Raw genomic sequence first — 27,487 nt, 5'->3', positions numbered from 1 at the left:
AAAACTGCCTTCCCCGTTTTGCCGAAGATTTTCCCCTGGCTGGAGCTGCTGGTGCTCTGGTTGTACCTTAGATGCCATTTCCTACAGAAGCTTCCTGACCCTCCCCATCATAAGCAGTCGTGCCTCCACAGGGAATCTATCTGTCTCCCCCGAGGAGCACTGTCCACACACCGTGAGGGATGTAACCCAGGAGGCTCCTTTTGGCCTGGGTGCAGTGCTGGCTCAGGCCATGTGGGGGCAGCAGGGGTCACCGAGAACAGCACTGTATCTGGGTTACTGGGCAAACCCAGCCCAGTACCACCTAGGCTCAGACCTCTCAGGCCTTCCTGAGCCCCCAGATGTTGGGACGACTGTGAGAGGCATAGTAGGGACAGGGACTTCCAAGTGCCAGGGCTGAAGACCGGCTGTTCAGTCCACAGTGAGTCAGGGTTCTCGGCCCACAGGGTCCCTCTGATGTGGGGAGGAACTGCATTGGGAGGAAGTGTATAAGCTCCTTGACCGTTTGGGGATAGTACAACCCACCCCACCCACCCCTTCTCCCTTTAGAGTGGGCAGCCACACAAGTGTGTTAAACAGCTTTAATTTCGGCTTCTCGGCACAGTAAGAAATATTGCACATGATCAACATGTTTTGTTCTGGGGATGGGGACAAGGGTAGGGGGAATCACCTTCTTAGAAAGTACAACCCAAGTTGGGAGGGCAGAGGGGGTGGGGAGAGAACCCTCCCCATGCCTGTGGCAAAGTGCAGGAGCCCCCACCCCAAACTAACCTGAGTCCAGCCCCTCTGGGGAAAAAAGGGGTGCATGAACTCCCCCTACTCCACAGGCACCTCTCCCTGTGGCCCAAGGCCCGTGCTACCCTCCAGCTTGTAGCCCTCACATGAGCCATTTTGCATAAAGTACAAGTGAAAAGGTCTGAAGGTAACACACTCCAGGTTATATACAGGGGCTCCGTGGAGGCAGACTGTGCCCCTGCTTCCCCTCAGCTGCCCCCCGTCACAGGGAGAAAGCTGTGGGGGGACGGGGGATAGACAAGAGGAGCAGGCCTCATTCCGCCCCAAACTAGAAAGGACGAAATGGCTTTATTGGGGAGGAGGTAACCATCCTGCCCCCCCATTCCTGCCACCTACATACTGTCCATGTCCTGAGGGGGGTACTGTGGGTCCTGGGATCTTCTGGGGCCCCTCACCTGCCTGTGGCAGCTGTGGAGGGGCCAGGGGGTGGGGGGGAGGGCTGGGGGGGGCCCTCCCAGCCAGGCTGTCCGGGACCTGGCTCTGGGGGTGGAGGCAGTGGCGGGGCAGCCGAAGCTGTGCCAGAGTCCGAGCCAGGTGAGGTGGGGTCGGGGCCCCCAGCGGGGCTGGGAGTGGGGACAGGGGCAGCAGCAGTGCCAGTGGGGGGTGGTCCGGGGAGGGGGGCCTCAGCTCCAGGGGGCTGCTCCGTGGGAGTGGCCGCCTGCATGATCTTCTGGCGCACCTCTCGGATCTTCAACTGCAGACAGACCTTGGAGGGGAAGATGTCTGCGTAGCGTGCCTGGAAGGCTGCCGTGGCCTGGGCTGGGGACAGAAGGACGATGGGGGGCGGGGAGGGCAGGGTGAGATGAGCAGGCAGGTCCTCTTTAGGGGCCCCCCAAGACTCCAAGATACACTCACCCGATGGGAAGAAGCCATGGTCCTGGAAGAGCTGCATGACCAGGGCCCGGCGCTGGTCCAGGGTGCGCCGCAGTGAGGAGTATGGCACCTTCTCGTATTCCAGCTCCCCGAGCACATCCTCGGCTTCCGTACCTGGGAGCAGCACAGGGAGGACAGTCAAGGCTACGGCAGCAGCCTGCTCCCTGCCCCCGCCACGGTCTGGATGTCTGTTCAGCCCTCACTGAATTCTGTAACACAGCAGAGTTCAGAGAAGGCACCTGCCTCTGGACCCCACCAGACCCTAAAACCCACCCTTCCCATCCGTGACCGGCTGTCCTTCCCCATCACCACCGTGCATCTGTAACTCCATTGCCAAGACCCCGCCCTTCTTAAAGGTCCTAGGTCCCCCACAGCTCCGCCTGCCTCGGTGCCGGCACCTGTACGGTCAAAGGTGAAGATGTCCCCCTCGCACTTGGCACTCTTAGGGGTGTTGGGCTCTGAGCTGCAACTGGAGCGTCTCCTCATCTTGCGCTTGGGCGAGGTGGGGTCCTCGGGGGCCGAGTCCAGGTCTGTCCAACAGAAGCAGGCTCAGCGGAGGCAGCCCTGGTCTGCCCCCCACTTAACCCAGGTGCCCCACACTCGCCTACCGGTGGAGTTCTTCCTCTTCTTGCGGTAGGAGCCCAGGATGGCCCGGGGGGAGGTGGCCAGAGACTGCAGGGTAGGCGAAGGCAGCACCTCCTCAGGCCGGAACTCAGGCAGCTCAGCAAAGCGCTCTTCGAAGTCCACCTCTGACAGGACCCTGCTGGAGAGCCGGCGGGGTCACCTCCCCTGCCTGAGACGGCAGCTGCCTCCCTCTCCCTCCCGCCCTACACACTCTGCCACGGAGCCCAGCCCATGCTCACTTGTCCACAGAGTCAAAGGTCTTCTTCAGGGGCGGGGGCCGCACCTTCACCTTCTTGCCGGTACCAGCCGCCTCCTTGCGCTCGGGGGTGTCCCCAGCTGCCCTCCCACTGCTGCCCTCGCTGCTGCTGCTGCTGCTACTGGGGGCTGGGGCCGGAGCTGGGGCCGGGCTGGGAGGGGTGGGAGGCTCCCCACGGCTCTCCAGGCCTAGCCCAGGGACTCGCCAGTCTGAAGATGAGCTGGGGAATTTGCTGGCCTGGGGTAGGGACGGCAGGGAGACGGAGGACACTGGATTCAGACTCACTGGGGCAAAACCTCGAACAGAGAGCTGGATGCCAACCACCCAAGATGTACAGCTCTGGAGAAGACCCAGCCATATAGACAAGCAAAAGGGACAGAAGAGCTCCCCTACCCCAACACCCCCAACCCCTGCAAACAAGGCAGGTGTGCAGGTAAGAAGGATGGAGCAGAAAAGCAAACAATGGACTGAGACGCCGAGCTGTGTGGCAGCACGATCTGCCTGGCCTGCTTCACACTTACCATGGTCTCCGGGCCCTTGGTGCCTGTCCGCTCCTCAGCAGGCGGGGGTGGTGGGGGGCTGCTCCGGGCTGTGGGAGCCCAGGTCTCTGGGGGCGGTGGAGGGGCTGGCGTTGTGGGCTGACCCTCAAGCTCAGACTCAGGGACAGGGGGCTCACGGGCTGGGCCAGGCTCCAAAGGCTGCCGGGATGCAGGGCCTGACCGCCCAGGGGCACCTGCCTCAAAGGAACCCACAGGAATGCTGGCGATGGCCGCCTTCACTTTCTGGGGGGCCTTGGGGGTAGGCCGCTGGGCCTTAGGGGCCACTAAGCTGTAGGTCATGGAGCCTGCTGGTGGAAAGAAGAGCATTTGCTGAGCCAGGCCTGTCTGGAGCCCACCTTCTGGGTCCTCCAAATCACCCCACCCTGGGTTGGCCTGACACCCACCTGTGGCATTAGGAAAAGGACTGGTAGGGGCCGGGGTGGCAGTGGCAGGGGCCGGTGGGCCCTTGGGCAGGATGGTGGCAGCAGGTGGGGTGGTGCTAGTAGCCACAGTGTAGACCAGGCCCGGGGGCGCCTGGGATGGCTGGGCCAGGGGTGCTGAGGAGGTGGGTGCAGGGCTGCCAGGGTAAAACGCCGTGATGACAGGACCTCCGGGGGCTGTGCAGGTGGGTGGCAGCTGGGGGCTGGGCACAGGTGACACGCCCACCTGGCCGGGAGCCAGCAGCGGGGCTTGGCCTGCAGAGACAAAGAGGAGAGGCGGGGGCCCCAGTTAGGGCCTGGGCCACCTCGGCACCACCCTGGGTCCCCAGCTCTTCCTGCCAGGCTGCCCCTCACCTGAAAGCAGGGGCTGCACGAAGGCGGGTCCGCTGGGCCCCAGTGAGGTGAAGCCTAGGGCTACCGAGCTCGTGGGCCCATACGAGGTGACTGTTCCAGCCTGGCTGGACGTAGGGCTGGTGCCCAGGGGCAACGCGTGCCCACCCGCCGACTGCACGTAGGTGATTCTGCCGCAAGGAGAGGAAGGGGGGAGTGAGGTAAGCTGGCCCCATCTCTGGGCTGGCCTCCAGGTGAGGGCTCAGCTGCCATTACCTGGTAGAGGAGGGCAGCAGGACCTTCTGAGGCTGCGAGGTGGGTCCGGAGAGCGTGGCTGGGCTGAGGGGCGGCACCAGGCCGCTGGGTGTGCTCACGGGCACTGGAGTCAGCTGGATGATCTGTGGGCAAGGGCACCCACAGGCTGAGGTGAGGTGGGGACCCAGAATGGGGCAGGGGAGGACCAAGACCTAGGAAGGTGGATCTCAGCAAAAACAGGGAACGCAAAATTTGGAATCCAGACAGAAAAGAACAAAGGAAAAGAAGACATCGAGCAGTACAAGACACAAAGAAAGAAGAAGATGCAGACGCCAAGGGCAAAATCAAGATGTACGTATATATTGAAGAAAAAGTCCTAAAAACAAAGTTCCAGACACAGACAAAAAGGGAGAAAAGGAAAAGTGACTGAAACAAAGGCACACACAGAAACCGTGGCACGGAAACCTACACCCAGGAGGGGAGGAATGAAGAACAGGTGGAGCCAGGATGCCCTTACCTTGCTGGGTGGCTGGGCACCATTCTGCACAGGTACTGAGAAAGGCGGGCTCACCAGGGGCAGTGGCTGGCCAGCCCCGCCACCCCGCACGGACATGCTAGGGGCCGCCAGGGGCACCAGTACCTTCCCGGGTAGCAGCTGGGCGGAGCCACCCGGGGGCGGGGCCTGCACAGGAGAGACTGACTGGGCTGCAAGAGAGAGAAGAAGTTACAAGAGAGCCAAACAGGCCTGAAGCCCCTCTCCTCCGCTGCTCAGCCCAGGCCTCACCTTTGGGGGGTGGGGCGGAGGGTACTGACTGCAGGATGGGGATGCCAGGAGTGGGTGCGGTGGCAGCCAGAACTTTGCCGTTGGTTGAGGTGCCCGGCGGGAGGGTGAAACGGATGCTGGTGGTGGGTGCGGGGCCGCCAGGAGCTGCTGCCTTAGTCCCAGGGGCTGGTGCCGGGGCAGGAGCCACCTGAAGCTGCTGGGGCAGCGTGGGCAGGATGTACTGCACCTGGGTGATTCCCCCAGCTTTGCCCAAGGCACCTGGCTGCAGGATGCCCAGGGGCACTGGCCCATTGGGACCACTCCCAGCACCTGCTCCTGAGCCTGTAGCGGCCCCACTGCCAGGGGCCCCCTGGGCTATGAACTGAACAGCAGGGGGCGCCGGGGCCCCATAACCAGGTGTGCCCACGAGCAGGTTGGTGACTGTCGCAGGAGCCTTCCCCACAGTGCCCAGTAGGGGCCCAGCCACCAGATGCGGGGCTGGCGAGGTGGCTGCTGCCGACTTCTTGTCCGAATACACTAAGCTTACACCCAGAGGGGAGCTCCCAGGTGCTCGGGACCCAGCGACTGGCTCAGCCCTGGCACCTGCTGTGTCACTTGGAGATGCCTCAGCCCGGCCAGAGGTGGGAAAGGGCTTAGAGGCAATGGGCACAGGAGTGCTACTGACAGGCCGCACCACGTTGGTGACCATGGTGGCAGCTGGGCGGGACAGGGGGGCTGCTGGGGCCCCATAGGCCAGTGATGGGGCTGGGGCTGAGGGCATGCGGGCTCCACTGCCTTCCCGTTCCTCCTTATTCGGGGGCAGGACCAGTGTCTGCAGGACACTTCCTCCCCCTCCAGGAGGTGCTGCAATGACCGAGGGGCCTGGTGGCTCCAGGCCCCCCACACTTTCAGGTCTCTTGCGCCGGAAGGTGGCAGGATCCGTTGAGAGGAACCGGGTGGCCTTGGAAGGTGTTACTGGGCCCCCTGCCCCAGGGAGTGGGGGCCGCAGTGGGCCTGCTGTGCTGCCCTGACCTGACTCCTGGGCCTTGAAGGTCCCTGAGCCCAGTGGGAAGGAGGTGGCAGCTGAGGCTGAGGAGGAGGCAGGTGAGGACGAGGAGGAGGATGGGGTGGGCCCATAGCCTTTGCCAAAGGCTGCAGGTGGATCCGGGGGCCCTGGGGGCTCAGGGTCCAGCGATGGGCGGCAGTGGGTAAAGGAAGAACGAATCACAGGCGAGAACACCTTCCGGCCAAAGCCCTGGGTGGAAGGAGGAGACACAACCACATCAAGGAAGCCCGGATACTCACACCCTGCCCATCCCTGTCTCGCCCGGCAGCAAGGCCAGCTGAAGGCCTCAATTCATCCAGGCCGTGACCCTATTCACCACACGGCAAATAGCTTGCCCTCTGTGGGCCTCAATCTCCCTGTGTCAATGCACACGAACAGGTATTTCCTCTTCCTAGGAAGAGTGAGTGCTACCAGACAACACCAAGTTCCAAGCTCTCACCTTGCTGCCCTCTGGGTCCTCCCCAGAACTGTCTCCGCTCTCGCTGTCGGTCACTCGCTCCTTGCACTTGAGGTCAATGTCAGTGGTGCCGAAGCCATCGTCAGCTGAGGGAGCAGAGAGAACAGCACTGGCATAAAGGCTGGGTGCAGGACTACCCAGGAGGGACAGCATGGAGCCCAGGCTTTGCCCCAAGTCGGCAGTGAGTGTTGTCCATGAATGCTGTTCCTCAGCCTAAGGTGTGCCCACCTGCCCAATGGGGAAGCCTAAGAACATGCAAATAACACCACCTAACCCTGTGCCCGATGGCCTGGCCATCCATGCCCCAGTCTTCCCAGTTTCCTGCCTGGCCAGGAGCTCCCCGAGGGCAGGGCTGGGTTTACTCAGTAGAGCCTGAACTGAATATGCCTCCAATCATAAACAAAGAAAAGAGGGAGCCTGAGGCCTAGATCAAATCTCTACCCACCCCTCAAACCTCAGCCTGCTGTTCTCTGGGCAGGACTCTGGGCCCTGCCACTGCTCACCAATGACATCATCATCTCCCTCCTCCTCACAGATGACCATGCGTTCCTCATCACTGGTCATGTCCTCGCTGGCGGCACGCTGGGAACGGGAAGCCCGGGTGGGCAGCAGCGAGGGTCGCCCACTGGCCGCCAGGGCACCTCCCTCACCGGAGGCCGAGAAGGGGCCTGGAGTCCCATATTGGGTGGAAGGCTTTGTACCAGAATAGGATGCAGGGCCAGACACCATCTGCAGGGTAGGTACCAGGAGAGTTCAGAGGGGGGCATCACCTTGGGCAACTCTCCCTGCCCGTCTCCCCCACCCATCACACCTGAGTCAGTTCCTGTAGCGCCTGGCTATCTACTTCCCCACCATCCAGGCTGTGGACCCCACTGTGGGAGAAGGCTCGGGGCCGGGCCGAGCCAGGTCCCCCCACTGTGTGCAGACGCTCAGCCCCACACGAGCCACTCCCTGGAGCCTTGGTATCCGAGCTCAAGAGTGTCTGGGCTGCAACGGACAGGAGCTCCGAAGACACTGCAGAGTAGAAAGAGAAGAGTACTGCAGAGTCCAGAAGCCTTTTACCAGCCCTCAGACTGGCCAAGCCATTCACAAGTATTTCTAAATAATGGACAAAAGGAGTTTGGAAACCCCGGGCCACCTGGCAGAAAACAGATACCACCCACCAGCCCGGCATTTCCCAATGGATTTTGCCCTCTGGGATTGCAAGGAGCAAGCCCGCTGCTCCCTGGGAGGCAGGCCTTCTTTGAGTACGAGACTAAAAACAAGTAATGTCGTCCTGCCTAGCTAATAACCAATGGCCGGTCCGAGCCTCCAACCCCTCATCTCAGAGAGAAAGGAGAGCCTCATCCTCAGAGAGCTGCAGGCCGGTGCTCACAGAATCACTCCAAAAAAGTGCCTCAGAATGGCGCCATGCACACCAGACACGCTCAGTTGGGAGAAGTAGCCAATGAGGGGCTTCCAACTTTGGTTCTGGGAACCAGCCAAGCTGGAGCTGAGATTCTGGCTCCACTGTCTACTAGTTTCCTGTAATTTCCAGCAAGTGATTTTGCCTCCCTGAGCCTCAGTTTCCTCATCTACAAAGCGGGGCACAGCTTTCAAAATTAGAAATTACACTCTCCTTGACGTGCACTACGTGCTCACGAACTGATAACGAGATTACTGTTTGGAAACTATCTCTCTGGACCTCCCTGGCTCCTTCACATAAAACAACTGCCACTTTCTTTATGGATAAGGGTCCTCAAACAAAACGACAGGGCAGAGAAAGGCTTATGGGCCAGGGGTTGAGCAAAAAAGAGGGTAGTTGGCACCTCTCAGGGAGGGAGGTGACAGGGCAAGAGAGCCAAGGGGCTGACTGACCTCCAGGGGCAGCGGCAGTCCCCGTCTCTGACATGCTCCGCTCCCGAGTCTCTTTGTGCCCTCCTGCCAGCCCCAGGCTGGTGGGCTTGGCCTCTGAGCTGGACTTCTTCCTGTCCTTGTTGCACCACTTCCAGTCCGGGTGAGCCTTAAAGTGGGCCTCTTTCACCTGGCAGGAGAGAGCGGAGAGACCCTTCACTCACCCACCCCACCAGAGGAAGCTGGGAGGAGCCAGGAGGAAAAAGCGTTACCTGGAAGGCCAGGTCATGGTACTTCTGCTTCTCCTTGGGCCCCAGGGCGTACCACCACTCGCCCAGGATCTTGCTGACGGTCCGGTTGTCCTGGTTGGGGTGACGCTGGTGGACCAGGGCCCGGTGCCGCTTGCTGAAGATCATGAAGGCATTCATGGGCCGCCGGATATGGTCCTTCTCCCGCTGCAGCAGATACAGGCCCAAGTGGGATGGTTAAAACCAGGAGACAGGCTCGGGCAGCCACAGGGTGAGCTGGGGACAGGTAGAGAGGAGGCACCTTGTTGGGGCTGCGTCCATCCTTCTCCGAAGAGGAGTCTCGTTCCTTTGGCAGGGCACTGAGAGACTGGGTCCGGCGTTTCCCGGGTGGCAGGGGCAACTGGATCTCAGGAGACATGATGGAGAGGAAGCTGTGGTGGGAGCGGCAGGGACAGTGAGGGCCACATCTCCAGCCACTCCACCCATTAGCCCCAAGCCTCATGGCACTCACGCATCATCATGGTCACTCTCCGTCTCACTGTCCAGCCGGGGCTCTCCTGGAGGGCCAGGGGCCTCCTCCTCAGTGGTGGGAGGGGGACCCTTTCCAGGTTCCACCACCCCCAAAGTGTGGGGGGGTCCAGGCCCTGGGCTCTCAGGGCACGTGGCTCCAGGTGGCCGCCCAGGATCAGCATTCCCTGTCCCACCTGGTGGCTGCTCGTGAGCAACAGCCGCCGACTCAGCAGGTTCTAAGAGCAGAGAGGCAGATCAGAGGGCTCCCGGGCCATCTGGACCCTAACCCCATGCCACCCCATTTGTGGCCCCCCATTCCTCACCTTTGCTCTGGTTGGAGGCCACTGGGTGGCTGGCAGGTTGCTGGGCCTCACTTGGTTGCACAGAGGGGTCGGGCTGGCTGGGGGCCAGGAAGGGGACTAAGGAGTGCCAGGGGAACACAGCAACAGAGCGAGGTTCCACGTTTGTCCACACTGTGGGAAGAAGCCAGCTAAGCTGTGCAGCAGGAGACCCGGGCCTTGACCCCCAACTCAAGCTCTTTTCCACCCTGGATGAGGTGGCTCCACTCCTCCTTCACACCCCCTTCCTCTATCCCAGAGCCTCGTGGGCTCCTGCGTGCGACATCACTCGAGAAAAACTCCTCCCTGAAAGGTTTCTAGGTTTATAAAAAAGAAAACAGAAGCTAGGAAGGGAAATAGGCCTCACACCCCACTCCCTCCCCCACCTCCACCAGCCCTGCCACCAGGGACCAGGCCAGAGGAATGACTGGCTCCTGTCACAAACCAGGCCATGTTTGACTGCCACCTCATACTCCCAAGGCCCCAAAACCTCAGCAGGGCTAGGAACCCTCCCCAGCCATGCTCCGTTCCCAGCACCCATGCTGGCACCTGACGGGGCCCCTCATCTTGGCCTCGCGCTCCCTTTCTCCTTCTTGAGAAGACCGTGGCTTGTTTTCCCTTTCTCTTCTCTGATACCCACAGAGTGGGGTATCAGGTCTTTCTCCTGGCCTCCCTCCCCCTAGTACAGACCCCAGGGAGCCAACCTGCCTTTCCGGGGCTAGACACAGGTGGCTCCGGCATCTCCCCCACCCCCTAACAAAATCTACTGCCCTCAAAGAGGCCTCCCAGCACCCCTTCCCTCTAAACCTCTCAGCTTATCTTGAATGTAGCATCTAGCCCCCTTGCCCAAAAAGAGGGGAGGGTGTGGTAAACTCATTGGAAGAAAAGGCACAGACAATGGGGCAGACAAGAGAACTGTTACAGGTCTGTGCCCAAAGAAAGCAAAAATGCCAGGTGTTTTCTTGAGAATATGCACAGGAAGGCACTTCCCTGCCAGGAGGCCAGTCCTAGGGTTTCAACCTTCTGCCCCAGGACCTGGGTAGTAAGAGGGTAAGCACAGGGCCGTGACCCATCCCTGGCGGGACTCCTGGGGCAGGCCTGGGCTAGAAGTGGGCTTCCCTCTCACTGCTGGCTCCCTGGGGGAAGTGGAACCAGCAGAGGCCCCTGTGAGGGAAGACGATGAAGAGAGAAGGGAAACGCCCTAGCCTTGGTCTCCATCATTCCAGGCCTCCCCCTGATCCAGATCAATCTGACCTGGGGTGACCCCTCTATGCCTTCAAAAGCCTGGACTAAGAGAGCCACTGGCCTCGAGAACGGATTGTGCAAGGGGCTGACAAAAGACAAAGTAGACACCATGTCAACAGAAGAGGGATAAGGAAGCCAACACCGGAGGAGGTCTCAAAACGCTCTGAGGACCCCATCCTTCATCCCTGGGGCACTGGGGACCCAAAAGCCTACTCGGTCCTCCAACCCCAAGGACCTGGACCTATCTATGCCCCTCTTCACTAGGATCTTTCTCATCAGGCCTCCCCCTCTGCTGGGTGGGGAAGAAAGGGACCAGCAGACAATGGGGGAATAGTCCTTTGGTCCTGCCCCTCCTCAGTGCACTGCCCTCCAGGTTCCTGACTCTCTCTGTCTCCGCAAAGCATGCCACAAACACTCCAGCCCATCACTCAGTTCTAAGCAAACAGTGCTTCACTCACTTCTTAAGCCCTGTTCTTAGCCCCACTACTCGATCACAGTCCCTTCCCCCTCTCTTCCACACCTAGGGCCAGCAGGTCTCATGCCGCCCCTATTCTAATACACGCTCCCAAGCCAGTTACTCTGCACTCTTCACCTCCGGTGACAACGGACCTGTTCCACCCCAGCATCCAAACACCCACAGCTGTGCCCAGCTACTCCCCTCTCCTCACTCCCATCACTCCCGCTACACTCCCACCTGCCGTCACTAAACGCTTGGCCCAGCCAAGCTCTGTAACTTTCCCGTCACCCCTGTACTCTGCGTCTATCACTCTCATACTATACCCCTATCCCCGTTACTCCGCACTTAGCACCCCGACACCTTGACCCCGGCAGTCCCAGGGTCCAGGCGCTACTGACCGAACATGCCGAGGCCACGGGAGGCCGCGCCGGACGCGGGCACCAGGGGCCTGTGGGCTGAGTACATGGTCCGGCGCGGGGGGGCCCGGCCGGGGCTCGCGCCTCCTCAGCGGCCGCCGCCACTCCGCCCGCCGCCGGCTCCTCGGCCGTCGCCGCTCGGGCCCGGGGGGAGCCGGAGGCCGTCGCCGCATGCCCCCCCCCCGCCACCCCCCTCCGGCCGCCCCACGCGGGGGTCTCCGCCGGGCGCGCCTGCGCACAGCGTCGCCTGCCTCCCGCCGCCCGGGGGGCGGGGGAGGTCAGAGCGCGCCGGCCCCGCCCCGCCCCCCGGCGCGCGCGGGGGCCGTCACGGGGCGCGCGGCACAGGGGCCATCGGCGCCGCCCCCTCCCTCTCCCTCCTCCCGCGCGGTGCCCGGCGGGCGGGGCAGGCGGGGCGGGGCGCGGCGCGCGTGCGCGGGGGCGGCCCCCTCCCTTCGCTCGCTGGCTCGCTCCCTCCCTCCCTCGCAGCTCCGGCGGGTAACGGCTCTGGCCCCGCGCGCCCCGGCTGCCGGTGCCGCCGCCCCGCCTTTCCGGGCTCCGGGCCCGCGGCTCAGCGCCGGGTCGACCTTCGGCTCCGGGCGGGCAGACGGACCAGCGTGCGTGCGTCCGTGCGCTCCGAGCGAGCCCCGCGCAGAGGCACCGCCGCCTCCCCGCCCCGCCACTACTACGCGCTCCCCTCCCCCCGCCGCACCTCCCCCCGCCCCTTCCCCGCTTCCCCCGCGGCCTTCCGCGCAAGCCCGGCCCCCCGCGCGTGAGCCCATTGGCTGCCGCCGCCGCGCGCGGGTCAGGCCCCGCCGCGCCCGCCCCCATTGGCCGCCCCGGGGGAACGTCAGTCATATGCAAATAAGGGAAGGGCGGGGCGGGCTCCGGTTGGCCTCAAGCCGGCCCGGGGCGGGACCGCGGGAGGAGGGTGGCAGGGAGGGCGCACTGCAGTAAAGGCAGCGAGCCAGGGGGGCGGTTCGGGGCACCGCGCTGCGGAGGCCCCGGGGTTGTGTGTGGTGCTACGTGTGTCCAGTCCACGCGAAGAACACGCTCACGCGCGGCTTGGCCCGCCGGGGCGCGCACGGCGCCGCAGGACAGATGAACTGCGCGGTAGGGCTACTCAAGCCACCTCGAGCCCTCGCCAACTCACACCAGCCGACTCTCACCCCCACCACACACACACACACACACACACACACACACACACACACCCCCCTCTCATAGAAAGACTTTTCCTGCCACACCCATTATCTCATACACACTCCACAGTCACATGTACCGTGGTCTTATACTCACACTGCCACACACGAAGTCGCACACCTCGAACACCTGTTCACATGTACCTCCCACACCCCCGGCCAATCACTCCCCATCCATCATCATACACACTCGTTCTCACCCATCCTCCACATCACCCATTGCATACACGCCTTGTCATACATGCTTCACCAACGCATATTCTCAATGCCAGCCCACATGAATCATCATACAAACAACATATCAAATAAGCAGTATCATCTCACACACCTCATCACAACCACTGTCCATCACACACACACCCCACATCCCTCCCACACAACCGCACACACTCTTCCATCTTCACACCCTCTCATGTGGCCTTCCTGGCACCTCCGATCCCGATGCAGGCTACCTCTCACAGATGCCACTGTACTGACCCCACACATTATATAAACTTATCCCAGCGAGCACTACCTCATTACCCTGTCCCATCAGGTATACAGAGTGCCATGGTCATTCATCATCATTCAGCTACACTGCCTGACACTTAGCAGCCACCTGGGACCCTCTAACTGACAGTGTAAGGCAGGGTGCCATGAGCATTACTGTGGGCTGGCCCTACCACTCTAGGCTGGGAGCCACCCCTTCCAGAAAAGGGCCAGGAGGAAGAAAGGAAACTAACACTGGGGCTGCAGTGTGTTGGGACCCAGTATGTATTATACTGTTCACTGAATCTTCACAGCCACTAGGGAGGTACACTTTATTATGCCCATTGTTCAGATGAGAAAATGAGGTTCAGAGAAACTGAATAAATTGTGCAAGATCATGCCTCCAGAACATAACAGCCCAGAGCTCCAAATCACCTGCTCTTTACTGAAAATTCAACCTGGGGGTGGACCCAGGCAGACATTCCCAGAGGTCGGGGAATATAGTAGCACAGTGATACAAAGAGAACTACACAACTGGTGAACTATGAAAAGGTCAGAGAGCACACATAGAGACACAGGCAAGGGTCTGGGGCCCACCGGGGAGAGAGGCAGAGGTCTTGTGTCACCCAAGATGGCCCCGGGGTCACATCCAGTAGAGGCAGAGGCCTGGGGTCACACCTGGGCAGGTAAAGGTTGCACAGGCTCAGATGGACAAAAAATGGGCCCCTACACAGGTGGAGTCAGGGACAGGCACAAACAAAATCCTTTTCCCAGCCTATCCCATCCACTGACAGAGCTGAAGAAATGGAAAAGGGGCAAAACTGGTAATCGGAGCCCAGAGGGGAAGGGAAGGTCCATAGCCCTCTGACCTCCAGAGACTGCAGGGCCAGACACTTGGCTGTGAGCCTGGAGGGGGTCACTGGAGGGACTATTAGGTGACTGCCCCCTCCTCCCTATGCAGCCCCAGACTCAGACCCTCCATTACCTCACTGCCCCAGGGACTGCAATGTGAGGCAGAAATCAAGGCTGAAATCAATGTGTCCCGCTATCTCCCCACCGCTGCCCCCTCCTCTCCCCACCGGTGAGTCACCTACTGGCAAATTAACCCCTTCCCTACTGCACTGCAGCCTGGGACACAGCTCAGAGAAACACTGCCCCCAGCTCCCCCACTTCTGTAGGGTGAGAAAAAGAGCGAGGTCCTGGCACAGCAGGGAAAGAGGGCCCCACACATCTGGGAGGGTTGCACATCTGGTAGAAGACACAGTGCCCACATAGGAGGGATGGGAAGAGGCCCCTTACAGGGTAGGGTACAGCCAAGTGGGGGCCTAGCCTGGCAGGGAGGGGCCGGATTCCGGGCGGGAAGGGCCCCCCTGCCCTGGGCACTGGGCCAGCCCTATACTTAGCTTCCATTGTTCAGAGTGGAGGAACCCTGGGTGGGGGTGATTAGGGGTGGAGAAGAGAGAGCAGGTCCCAACCCCAGACAGCTCCATCTCTCCAGCCATCCCCAACCCTAACTGGGGCCTCCCTAATTGGAAAAGACTGAGGGGGTTTCCCAAACCAGGGCCCCAAGCCCCATGTGAGTGGGGATGCAACACCACCCTTCGCTCAAGGCAGGTACTCAGGCAGAACTATGGTGCAGCCAACCCCTGCACCACCCCATTACCAATTCCACAAAAGGTTTGGCCCCAAACAGCCCCGCAGCACTACCCCACCCCCAGCCTGGGGACAGGGAGCCCAGACAGAGACACCAACTGCCACCCAGGGTGGCACAGGCTGAGGCCTGCCCAGAGGCCTGGGGCGTACAGCCAGGGATGCTGACAGACTGAGGGACAGGCAGACACACTCTGAACTCACCGGCCCATTTATTGAGCCCAAGAGGCACCACGCCCCTGTCGCCCGTGGCTCCCCACCCTGCTCTCCAGGCCTGGGTCCCCGCCTCGGCTCACCACCCCGGTGTCCCCAGCTCCCCTCACCCGCTCTCCACATACACACCCACCCACCCACCCACCCCGTGCGGCGTCGGCGACGGCCAGGGTTGCCTGGGGAACGAGCCCAGGATTGGGCTGGTGCGGCTCGGGAGGGATGGGGGCCTAAAAATAGCGCCGGGGTGAGTCAGTGTGAGTGGGGCTGGGGTAGGCAGGGGGACTAGGAGGGAAAGAGGCAGGCGAGAGGTGTGGGGGAGGGTCCCCAGGGATTGGGAGATGGACGGCATAGGACGGAGGGGGAATATGGATTTGGGGGTGGAAAGGGGCGGAGGGTGGGGGAGTGTACAGGCACCAGGACTTGAGAGGGCTGGTCGGCGCGGACTGGGGGAGGCGCCCCAACCCGGGCGGAGGAGGGGGCGCCGCCCTGCCTTCTCCTCCCCTCCCCGCGCTCACGAGATTTTCCACTCGCCGCCTGGCCCCCAGCCAGCCCCCGGCGGGCCCCACAAAGCCGCTTTGTGCTGGGAGGGCGGGCGGGCGCCCGGCCGGCCTGACACCCACGCGGGCCGCGGCGGGGCGCGGGCCAGCTGGCACCCGAGCTGTCTGCGTGGGGGGGGGGGGGCGCCACCCAGCCCTAGGGCGCGGCCCCTTAGGGGTTAATGGCGCAACGACGAGGAAGGGGGGGAGGGTCTCGGCCAATCAGCGTCAGCAGGCGCGGAGGCGGCCAATGGGAAAGACCGAGGCCCCACGCCCGGGGCCTACCCCTGGGACGCGGGTTCCCGCGCCCCTGGGTGCCGGCGGGGGCTGGGCGCGGCCCTCACGGGGTACCTGTCCGGATCTGCAAAGCCCCCGGTACACCCTGTTTCCCCGGCTGCTTCGCAAGAAAAAGGATCAGAGGAGAGTAGGATCTTGCAGTCAGGAGGTGGCACGGTTGGGATCTGAACCCAGGTCTGCCTGGCTTCACAATCAGCTTTTCTGCGGAAATGGGGAGACAGGAGTTCCCTAGCCCAGGCCCCCGTGGGGAGCGGGAACAGGGGACGGGGTGCGGGCGGAGGAGGCGGCGCGGCGGGCTAGGATCCAGCCGCCTGCGGTGCAGCCGCTGCCGCCGGTGGTAATGGGAGCCAGACGCCGTCGCCGCCGCTAATGCGCCTCCCTCCCGGCCACTAATGGAGCCATTAATGCCCGGGCGCCGGGGGCTCCGGGCCGCACCCCCTTCCCGCGCGCGCTGCGCATGCGCGCGCCGGCTACCCCCGCCACTTGCCGCCCGCAGCCACCAGGAGGCAGCCTGACCCCTCACAGCGCCTGGTGCTGGGGTCTCTTCCACGAAGTCGCTTAAGATTAACTCCAACTGCCTCAAAAAACGCCCCTTCCCTTCTCTCCCCTAAAGTCATCCAGTCTTCCCAGTATAGGCCTCCTTCCTCTCCAGGGCAGTCTCCAGGGATCTCTGACACCCAGATCTTAACCTTTTCCCTCTCCTACTCTAAACTCTTGGCTCTTCACGGACTGGCATTCAAACCTAGCCTGGCTAGATGCGTGCTCCTTGGCACCTTTCTGCCAATCCTAGGCTCTAGTGTCAGCTCCAGCTTCAACCAGCCACTGAGAGGTCATGCACTTTCACCCCTCCTGGCCTTTGCTCCTATGGCTGCCTTGGCCAGGAACACCCTTCCCTTTCTTTCACTCTCCTGAAATCCACTCATTCCTCATGCTTCAGCTCAAAGGTCATTTCCAATGAGAAGCCTACCTGTACCTCCCTCATCACTCTGCATTGAGCCACAAAGTTGTCACTATCCTCTGGCTTCCCCAGACTCTGTACCTCCCTCTGCTCTTTGCCTGAGCCTGCATCCATGTCTGCCTTCCCCACCCATTTCCCCCAGGGCTGCTCAGCTTGGGCCTGGTGGAGGGGAGGAGAGGCTTCTGATCAGAGAGATGGAGTTCACTGTTTGAGACAAAATGGAAATTCTGGTGGGCAGAATCTGGATTTGGGGAGTCAGGAGAACCTAGACTCCTCTTTGGGCCTCATTTTCCCCACCAGGCCAAGCATAGTTGGTGGGTACTGCCTGGTCTCTGAGGTCCCATTCACTGGGGTATAGTATGTTGGGACTCCATCAAATGGAGCTGGCACCAAATGTGTCTCCTGCAAGGCTTTGAGGGGGTGGCAAGGGTGGTCTGGGTCATGCCCTCTAGCAGGTGGGTGGGCACAGGAGCTGCTTTCCTGTTGTTCCCCCACAGCCGGATCTCCTAGCTTGGCCCATGCAGCCCCCGCCTTCCTGCCTGACTTGGGAACAGGTGCTCGAATGTAGATAGGTCTGCAGGAGGCTCCTGACACCTCTCAACACGTTTCAGAGACAGTGGTGGGCAGGAGGGGGCTCCCAGGCCTGTACAACCTCCCAACACTCCCCAAGAACAGAGTAAGGGACCTAGTACTTGGCACCTGTCCACTCACTTAAAGGGAGGGAGCACCCGATGTGCACAGAGTAGTGGTGAGGGGCTATGATGGGGGCAGCAAGTCTGTCTAAAGAGTGGGAGGAGGGCCAGGGGAAGCCCAGAGACACAGGATCCCAAGACAGGGGGCCAAAACAGAAGGTGGGACGAAAGCTCAGACAAGGACTGATGTCTAAGGGAGGGACAAACCAAGAAAGATATAGAGAGACAGACAGAGAGACAGAAGTCCAGTGAGAAAGACTCAGGCCCAGAAATAGAGAGCTACACAGACAGATGTAGGAACCCAAGGCAGAGACAGATAGACATACAGTGGCTCAAAGAGAGGCGGAACAGGCAGACAGAGGCCTAGAGAGGGGGCACTGCCTGTCAGTACAGCGAAGCCAGGCAGAAGCTGGGAGCTAGAAAGAAGGCCTTGCCAGGAATGGGGCTGAGACATCTGGCCTCCTGGGCTGGGGCTGCAGGCCCTGGGGCGGCTTCCTCTCCTGGGGAGCAGGCGGGAAGAGTCAGAGGGAGGTGGCAATGGCAGCTGGCTGGCCTGGCCACGCACAGAATGTGGAGAATGCCGGCCGCCTGCCCCGGCACGTCCCCCAGCGGAAGCAAATGCCTGGCGGGGGGCAGGAGCAGGCAAGCTGTCCCAGGCCGCCCCCTCACACCTGCTGCCCTGAGTGAGGGTCAGGCCTTGGCATGAGTGGGCAGAAAGGGACAGGACCACGGCCTCACTATGCCACCGGGCACGGTCTGCCCTTACCTAGGCCTCAGAGGGAAAAGGCCCCAGGTGCCTGCCTACCAAGGGTTTGGGGAGGCCTCTGGGACAAGAACAAAAGAATCTGCTGGCTGGGAACCTGAGGGCAGCCTGGATACCTCAGCATGGGTGTTGTCAGAGAGGCGCTGCTCAGAACCGCCAGGACAGGCACTGGACAAGTTCTGACGACCAGATGGCCTGCAGCCTCCCTTCCCTGAACCTCGGTTTCCCGCCACCACCGCCCCCGCCCCCCCACCCCATCCCCCCCAACGCCAGGCTGATAATCCTTTCTGCATAGCATCAGGTGGATTTGGCGAGATGGCCCAACGCCTAGGGCTGGGCACATGGTAAATGCTTAATAAGGAGTGGTTACTATTATCGTTATCATTGTTACCGAGACTACTTAAGAGCCTGGGTTCTGGAGCTGCACAGGCTGGGTTCAAATCCTGGTTCTTCCTCTTCCTAGCTGGGTGACCTTGGGAAAGTCACTTAACCTCTTGGGGTGCTCTTTCCTCCTCTGAACACTAGAAATAATAATGGTGCTGACCTCCTGGGGTGTTGTGAGGATTCAGTGAGTAAATGCTCAGCCGGCACTTAGCAGTGTACCATGCACACACACGGGTGGTGCTTGAGAAATTAGGACTTCTGTAACTTCTGACAGTTAAGAGTGCTCTGATCTGGAGATTGGGAGACCTGGTCCAAGGCCCATTCCTGACCCTCCCTGGCTGGATGACCTTAATTAGGACTCTCCTGCCACTTTTCCTCATCTGGAAAAATGGCGGCAAGTAATCCTGCTGGGACTGCCCTTGGGTTACCACCATCAGTGCCACCCCTCCCCTTGCAGCAGCAGTCAGGGTCACATGACCCAATGCTATGAAGGCAATGTTGGGGGCCGTAAGCATGTGGGGGGGGGGGTGAGGGGGATAGTTAGAGTCCTTCTGCTTCACTCTCTTCATGTGGCTAAGGACAGAAATCCCTGCTGTGCTCACTTCTGTGGAATCTTGCTCCTGTCAACGACAGTAACAAATATAAAAGATGCTGGGGCAGGGCAAAAATACACAACTCATAACCTCAGTATATGAGCATGAGGGGCAAGCATAGCCCCTGTGTCCCTGTGCTCTGGGTCTGGACTGGAGCTCCATGAGGTCAGGGCCTGGGTTCCTTCCTGCAACAGCCTCTGCTGCAGTCCCAGCTCCCACCCAGATCCCCACCCCGACCTCCTTCCTCCCTGGTCCCCCTGCCTCTGGTCTCAGGCACTGGAATTCACCGTCCACGGTCAGCCACAGTCAGATCGGCTCAAAACCTTCCATGGCTCCCTAGTGCCCTCAGGATAAAGTTCACAAGTCTCCTAAGAGCCCTCAATGATCTGACCCTTGCTGATGAATATAGCTGCACGTCCCCACACTCACCCATCCTCTAAAGCCCTTGACTTCGCAGATTCTACTTCCCTCAAATACTCACTTTGGCCTCAAGGCCTTTGCCCAAACTCTTCCCTTTGCCTGAAGGTCCCCCTTGCCAGGCTCACTTAGAACAGCCTGCATATCTCACTTTAGAGACCCTGGCCCTTTCTGCAAGAAGCCCTCCCTGACTTCCCATAGCCTCCTAGCCTTCCCCCACCTCAGCTTTAACCACTCTGGATGCTCACTGTCTGAGGACAGATCTGTCTATTCCAGGGACTGTGAACCCTGTGAGGGCAGGGCTATGTCCTCAGCACCAACCAGCACAAGGCCAGGCACAATGGCACAGATTGTCAACAGCAGATTAATAAATAAGTAAGTAAGAAGAGGCTAGGGAAGGGGCTGGTGACTGGTCACCCTCCCTGACAGTTGCTCTGACAAGGATCAACCTGGCCTGGCCTCTGGCTCTCTGGCACAGTCTCAGAAGTGTCACTCTCCCTGCCTCTGGCCTCAGCCCTCTGGCCACCCTGGCTTTCCTGAGCTGTGCTCCTCTGGCCTTGGAGTCTTCCCGTCGGCCTCCTAGGAGGCTCTTCCACCCCATGGTTGCTGGTTCCAACTCATCCTTCAACTCTTGGCTTACACGCCCTTTCCTGAGGGCAGCCAGACTAGATTTCACACCTGGAGGCCTGCCCAGCACACCCCCAGCTCCCCTCCATGGCACTGGCCGCACCAGTGATATTTACTGGGCACAGGCGTGAAGAGGAGGGCTCCCGTCCTGATCCTGCCACCCTGAGGCAGAAGGCCCTGTTGGAGCCTCCGTCTTCCCATCTGTAACCCAGCACTACAGCCGAGCAGGGATGAACTAGCCTGCCTGGCTTTGAAGGCTGGTTCCAGGATTTGCTAGCCATGTGACCCAGGGCAAGTTAGTGACCTGGCCTCAGTTTCCTCTAAAGGAGCATAATCATAGCACCCACCTGTTAGGGTTATGAAGACTAAAGGAGCTAATATTTCAAAAGGGCTTAAAACAGGCCCCAGTACATTACAAGGTGGATGGGAGGGCTTGGCGAGATAACTCACACGCAATACTTAACATGGTGATGCCCCCACCAGTCCAGTCCTCCAGACATGGGAGCTGTCATCACAATTATCACCTCTGTTACTCTGTTACCCCATCAGGATTGTGGCGGCCTGGCTCCAAAGACTCAGGAAAGGTTTGCTGACAGACCCCTGAGGATGCATTCCCAGCAGGAGGCCTCTGGAAACACTGCACTAGCCTTCAAAGTCCAGTCCCTTGCCCACGTTAATTCCCACTGAAACATCTATGCAGAGAGGAGGCTAATCTCCCCTTAAGCCCCTCTCCAGGTGGGGAGCTCACCTCTCCCGAGAGCCAGTTTGCAAGTGGCCCTGTTCAAAATGAGCCCTCACCCAGCCCGCCCATCCACATCTCTTACCTGTCCCAGGCCGGCCCATGATGACTTCCTTTTTGGGGGCAGGATGGCTGGTGTAGCTGCTGGGCACCAGGACGGGCAATAGGGCAGCAGGTGAGGGGTGGAAGGCCACCGGCTGGAAGGGTGAAGAAGCCAGGCCAAAGGTGGGCATCGGTTGGGCCACAGCAGTCGGCGCGGCTGGAGGCACGGTGATGGGCACGGGGGCTGGCAGAGGCGGGGGCAGGCCAGGCTTCCCACTGGCCACCCCAGGGGGCACTGGGGTCTCTCGGCAACCCCGCCCAGGTCCCGCTGCCCGAGCCTCACCAGCAGTGCCCACCTCCCCTGGAAATTTGGAGGGCAGCGGCACGTCGGGGTTGCGAACGATGACGGGTGAGTCCCGCTGCACGGCAGGAACCCTGCGCACAGAAGGCCCAGGATCCGAGGTCAGGCCGGCAGGTGGGGGCAACAGCAGCAATGGCGAGGGCTGGCGGGAGCGGGAAAAGGGCACGGCGGGTGACACAGCCCGGAAGCCAGCCGGTGTGGAGGGTGTAGGTGTGTGAGACACCGAGTCCACACCAGAGTCTAGGTTGTCGCTCTTGGGGAAGTCTGGGGTGGCTCCTCCGCCCCCTGCGCCAGGGGCCCCCAGTGCCCCCGGGTGGGGCAGCAGCTCTGTCTTCCTCCGCCCAGGGCTGATGGGCACGGTGAAGGTCAGGTTGGTCTGGAAGGTGGGTAGGATGCCAGAAGAATGGCGCTCTCTGGGGGCGGGCGGTGGGGGGTGGGGGCCCAGGTCTGGTGGCGTCAGCACTCCTGCCTTCGGGGTGCTGGCACTTAGGTGGCGGCTGCGAACAGCAGTGCGTTGGATGACCGGTGAGGCGTTGATGGGGCTGAAGTTGGCGGGGCGGAAGCCAAAGAGCGGTGAAGGGGAGGGTGACGGGGCAGGTGAGAAGGGCGACTGTGTAGAGACTGGAGAGAAGGAGGGTGTGCCCGAGCGGGAGCTGCCCAAGGACACAAGCATCACAGCCGCCTCACACTCATCGAACTCAAAGCGTGACAGGTCAGCAGGAGCCACCAGGCGTGGGCGTGAGTCCCCACGGGCCGCCACACTGCTGGCCTCACTGTCCCGCGATGTTTCGTCACCCCAGTCAAACTCGGTGCTGCCCTCGCGTGCCGCCACGCCTGCCGGCCGCCCAGCCCCACCTGGGCCACTGTCCGCCAGGCCCTCCATCTCCTTGGTTCGCATGGACAGGTGGCGCGAGCAGTAGCCCCGCCGCTGCGACTCCTTCATGCAGCCGTCTCGAGAGCACAGCCGCCGCCACTGCTTGCCATTGAATTTCTTGCGGATTCCGTTGGGTGTGCAGACCACGTCGCCCTTCTTGTACTTCTGCTGGGCAGCTGTCAACGGTGTGCGGGCCCGGGCGGCTGGCGCAGCCCCCTTCTCCAGCGAGGCCACGCTGCTGCTACGGCTGCCGCCCTGGCTTCCCTCCTGGCAGGGCGAGGGCTGCTCCCCAGGGCGGCCTGGGCCTGCAAAAGCCGGTGACTTGGGTGGCGGTGACAGGAGCTGGGGCGGGGGCAGTGGGAGCAGGGCCGGAGTGCCCAGGGCTGGCGGGTGCTTCTCCTCGCCCTCCTCACAAGCCCCCAGGTTGCCACCAAAGCTGATCTTAGAGACCTCAGCATCCTCAGGCTGCTTGGGGTCCAGGGCAGCAGGGCAGGGTGGCAGGGTACCCCCTGGCTCAGCCTGCTCCTCCTCGGGGCCCGCGGGGGGCTTCCTCGGCAGGGCCTCAGGTTCCCAGGGGGGCCGCAGCAGGCGGAGGCTGGAGCGGGCCACCCACACGGCCTCCTCGGGCTCACGGTGTGGCAGCTGTGGGGGCTGTGGCAGGGTGGCTGGTGGGCCCGGCTGGGAGTTGGGGCCAGGGCTGAGGCGGACCTTGTAGGAAGCTGGCTTGGTGGCCACTTCCACCACCACACCTTCACGGTAGGCAGCCACACCAGGCTCCACACAGGTACACACGGCCGTGCCCACCGCCAGGGCGCCCGGCGGCGGCGTGGCATCCAAGACCACATCTACACCGCCGCCAGGTGCCCCCTCGTAGAACGTCAGGGCCCGGTCCCCAGGGAACTGTACCCCTAGGTCCTGGCTTCGGCGCACCTGGCGCACCACGGCCGGCAGGAAGAGGCCATCTCCACGCCGAGCCAGCACCCGCTGGGACCTCAGCTGCCGCAGGTCATATCCACCACTGGTTCCACTTGGGGGCCAGGGACCTGGCCCACAGGCTTCGGCTGGCTCATCCTCCAGATCAGCTGAGTGCTCGCTGGCCGTGTCGGTGGAAGAGGAACGGGTGGAGGTGGGTGGCCGTGGAGGTACACCCAGGGTGCCGGCCTCCTCAGGGGTCCGTGCCCGCTCTTCAGGGGCCCCAGCCGCCCCAATGCTACCGCTGCCAGCTCCATGCTCCTCCACATACTTCTTCTTGGGCGCTCGAGACTTGAATGTGGCCGTCTTACGGCTGAGCGAGGGCTCCCAGCGGCTTGCCTCCCCCTCTACCTTGGGGTCCTCGGCTGGGCCTGGGGCTGCCGAGTCGTCAGGATGCAGCTCCGGGAGCAGCCCCTCAGCCCCAGGGCCCCGCTCAGACTCCTCCTCCTCACCCTCCTCAGCCTCTTCTGGCCCCGGAGGCTGCTGCTGCTGCTGCTGTGCCTCATCGTCTTCCTCCTCTGGCTTGTCGCCCTCCCCGGCCCCTCGCCGTCTCAGGGCCTTGGCCCGGGTGGCTGGTGGGGACTTGCCACCACTGCCAGAACCTGGGAGGCCGGCACATGCCTTCTTCATTGGCTTCATCTTTTGTCCACCTGCAGATGGGAAGGCAGACAGGGATCATCGGGAGCAACTCAGGAAGTCCCCAGACCCAGTGTCCCCCAAGACTTCCCACTTGTTGAGGCCACTGCCTCAACTGCATGATGCCCAAAGCCTCTTTCCTGGCTGTCCTCAACTCGTGTGGGCCCCTGACTGGCACCCATGTCCCTTGAGTTATATGCTCTGGCTGCTTGGGGACACTTACACATATCTGCTCTCTCTACAGAGGCCACAGCAAGTGTGTGCACACCCTGTAACTGCCCGAGGGGACACAAGAAGCAGTAACAGTTCACGCCTGTACAGCACTCACTCTGCGCCAAGCCATGGGCCAAACTTGATTTTATTAACCCATTTCATCCTCATGACAGTCCTAAAAGGCAGGTGCTACTAATGGCCCTACTTGAGGAAACCGAGGCACAGAGAGCTCAAGCAACTTGCTCAAATTCATCCAGCTAGGAAATGGCAGGGCTAGGGTCTGAACCCAGGCAATCTGGTGGCTCCCGAGTCTGTGCTCCTAACCATTTCAGTGTGCCGCCTGTCACATGATCCAGAGGGCACGCTTCCTTGCACTGTCACTGTCCAGAAAGCACACACACTCATACACACACATGCACAGGAACACAGTCACAGAAAAGGAGGTGACTGGGCTGTGATGTGAGCCTCTCTCTACCCCCACCCCCACCCCTCTGAGCAGCCTGGCATGGCCAGACATTGTGGGAAGGAGTAGGCAGCTGAAAGTCCTGAGGGACGGCTGCCCACTCTTCTCTGCACCCCGGGCCTGCCAGGTATAGCCATCTCCCCAGATCCTGGCAGGGAGCAGGCAGGGGCACGTCTGGGGCAAGAGCTTATCCCCAGTGCTGCCACGGGGCCGTGCATGAGCACACGCACGCGCACAGAGACACACACAGAGGCACACACACACGTCATCACACAGTGGGACACAGAGCTACACCCCAGGGTTTCGCTGTCCCACTGGATGGGAGCCTGCCCCTCCCCCCACAGCACCCAGCGTGATACCAGCAAGCCCAGCCCCCCTTCTGGCCTGCACGCATCCCCCGCCCTCACTGGGCTGCCTCTGGCAGGGTGGCTGAGCTGGCCGGGCCCCCTGGGGCCCCCAAATATGCCCTCCGACTCCAGGTGGGGTAAGTGGGAGAAGGTCAAAGAGAGCAGGGCAAGCCCAGCAGGCCAACCTCACCCACTTCCTGAACAGTCATTACTGCCCGCCCCCTTTCAAGCTGCCCTGAGAAAAGAAAAGGGAAAAAACTTTACTCTGAAGTGACTAAGAGAACCTGAGAGGCCAAAAGGGGGCCTCTGGGAGGGTGGGGGGAGTCCAGGACCATAAGTCAAACACAATCAGAGACACCCCTGACTCAGTCTTCAAGCTCCCCCAGGACCCCTGATCTTGTGTTCTCCTACTTGGGGCCTGCTCCTCCTGTGGACCCTGCAAACCCTGCCTGCTCCTTCTCTGGGCCAAACCTGGGGTCCTCACAGGCAGAGTCCGTAGGGCCCGGGGCTTCTCACACTGGGGCAGGCATTCAGGTGCCCAGGACTTGGCCAGCTGCCACCACCTTCTCCCCACTGACCCGCTGGGCCACCGTCCTGGGGACTGAGATGCGGCCCCAGTCCTGCCCAAACACAAACCTTTGCATACCCCACCCAGGGCCTACAACCATACCGGCTGGCACCCTTGGACCTTGCTGCCTGGTCCAGTCTCTTCACCCCAGAAGCCAAACCTTTTTCTTTCCCCTGGGGCCTCCTCTCTTCCTGTCCACCCCACTTTGGATAACTCCCACCCAAGGCCCTGTGGGCCCTCACCTCCTTCAGAATCTGAGCAGTAACTCCTGAAGCCCAGGCAGGCCCAGGCTCTGGTTCTTCAGGGTCTCATGCCCTCTGCTCCCATCAGCCCTCCTGGCGCTAGCTTCTCTGCCACTCTCTCTGCCATCCTGTCACCACCTCTACCTCTGCCTCTCTCCTCACAGGCCCTAGCCCCCCTCCTCAGTCACCCTCTCCTTGTCACCCTCATCTATCTTTATCACCTCTTCCTCCCAGTCACTCTCCGGTCAGCCATCTCTGGACCTGTCACCTTTTCTCTCCATCACCTCTCCTTGTCACCCCTCCAACTCTGTCCCCTCCCTCTCCCTTGTCACCCTGATCTAGTCCTGTCACCCCTCCATTCCTGTTACCCATTCTCTACCCACCATCCCCTCTCCGTCACCCCTTTTCTAGCACTCTTCCTACCCACCACTTCATCCACTCTATCCCCCTTTCCCACCATCCAAATCACCTTTTTTCCTCTGTACCCCCTCCCCGTCCCTGCCACCTGTCCCCTCTCGGCCCCCAGCACCCCAAATCCCCCCTGCCCGTGTCAGCCCTGGCCCCGCCCCTCACCTCGGGCTCGGCGGGGTTTCGGGGCGGGGGGCCGTGGCCCCGGCTCGGTCCGGTCCGGTCCCTCCCCGCCCCCCCTCCGGCTCTCCCTCTCGATTCTCCCTTTTTTTTTTTACTCCAACACACAAAATGGTGAATGGACCTGCAACAGCTGGAGCAGCCAGCCAATCACCGGCCACAACCCCGCTGACCGGCGCCGTCCTAGACCAATAGACATTCGCAGCTCAGTCGGCTCCGCCTCTCCACGACGAGCGACATTCGCCAAGGCCAATCCCGCCCACCCGGCAGCGCCAGGGGGAGGGGCCAAAGTCCAAGACCGGCCTCCCTCTGGGACCGACACCAACCTGAGCCTACGACCGCCTGATCTGCCTAGGGCCCTTCCCCACAACAAGTGATGGACTTCAGCCTTGGCCAATTGCAGGCCGTCTTAGTGCAGACTGACAAATACAGTACCCAGTCGCCCTGCACTCTAGGCCGGAACCCAGCCTCTGTGAGGGACAGTAGCCAATGAAGTGCAAGAAGGAAGGGCTTAGGGATAGGCTGTCCAATAAGCAGGCTTAGAAGGCGTGGCCTGAGCGTTTGTTGACCGGCTCGTCGCAATTCCTGCTGGGAATGGTAGTCTTCTTACGTCTCCGGCCCATAGTCGATAGTACAAAGCAGACTACAACTCCCATGTGACAGAGTGCTGTAGCACCAAAGAACCCGGGAGAGGAGAAAAAGTCGGACAGGGCAGTTCCTGTAAGTCTCACTGCACACCAGGAGCATCTTAGACCCAGGGCCCCGACTCACCCCGATTCCCGGCTCTGGCGTCGCCAGTGGCTCCTCTCAGTGGCGGCGGTAGCGGCACGAGGGGGAGGTGCGAGGAGCAGCCAACCGCCACCCGCAAGCCCCGCAGCCAATCAGCAGCGGGCGGGGCGGTGCAATGACCTCACCGGGTTTTACTCTGTTACCCCTCCCCCACGTGGTTGTTGCTGTCGGTAGCCGAGAGTAGGGAAGTTTGGGGTGGGGGGAGGGGAGGAGAACGAGTGATGTCACCTTTCCCCCGCTTGATTGGCTGTAGGGTGGCCGGGACTGTGACCAATCAACAGCCTCAGAAAGTCCGGCGCGGCCCCGCGGAAAGCCCTGTTGCCACCGGGAGGGGAGAGAACGTGCGCGTGTGGGGTGGCGCGCGCTGCAGTGGAGTGAACGCGCGCGGCCTGGGGCTTGGAGGACCCTGGAGAC

The 27,487-nt window shown here is 61.6% G+C and overlaps 1 protein-coding gene across 9 annotated transcripts; it reads right to left on the bottom strand.

The window, feature by feature from the left end:
* Positions 1–564: 564 nt before the first annotated feature.
* CIC (capicua transcriptional repressor) lies at positions 565–27,174 on the bottom strand. 9 transcript variants are annotated; one of them, XM_043598789.1, is made up of 21 exons: positions 27,056–27,174; positions 21,064–23,877; positions 9,310–9,459; positions 8,988–9,222; positions 8,778–8,907; positions 8,501–8,683; positions 8,253–8,418; positions 7,207–7,409; positions 6,899–7,124; positions 6,378–6,481; positions 4,894–6,127; positions 4,627–4,814; positions 4,131–4,252; positions 3,879–4,045; positions 3,489–3,779; positions 3,067–3,392; positions 2,529–2,782; positions 2,274–2,428; positions 2,064–2,195; positions 1,648–1,779; positions 565–1,551 (listed from the first exon to the last, which is right to left on the bottom strand). In XM_043598789.1, exons 2-21 carry the CDS (start codon positions 23,864–23,866, stop codon positions 1,184–1,186), a joined length of 7,569 nt encoding a protein of 2,522 aa, XP_043454724.1. In that variant the 5' UTR covers positions 23,867–23,877; positions 27,056–27,174; the 3' UTR covers positions 565–1,183. The 9 variants fall into 9 exon arrangements, with proteins under 9 accessions (XP_043454724.1, XP_043454726.1, XP_043454723.1 ...); XM_043598791.1 differs by having other exon boundaries at positions 3,067–3,389; positions 27,056–27,173; XM_043598788.1 differs by lacking the exon at positions 27,056–27,174 and adding an exon at positions 26,270–26,444.
* Between the last annotated feature and the right edge of the window lie 313 nt (positions 27,175–27,487).

This window comes from Prionailurus bengalensis, chromosome E2, assembly GCF_016509475.1.
Source record: "Prionailurus bengalensis isolate Pbe53 chromosome E2, Fcat_Pben_1.1_paternal_pri, whole genome shotgun sequence".
In the NCBI taxonomy this organism is placed as follows: domain Eukaryota; kingdom Metazoa; phylum Chordata; class Mammalia; order Carnivora; family Felidae; genus Prionailurus; species Prionailurus bengalensis.
This window is presented reverse-complemented; position numbering and strand designations above follow the sequence as displayed.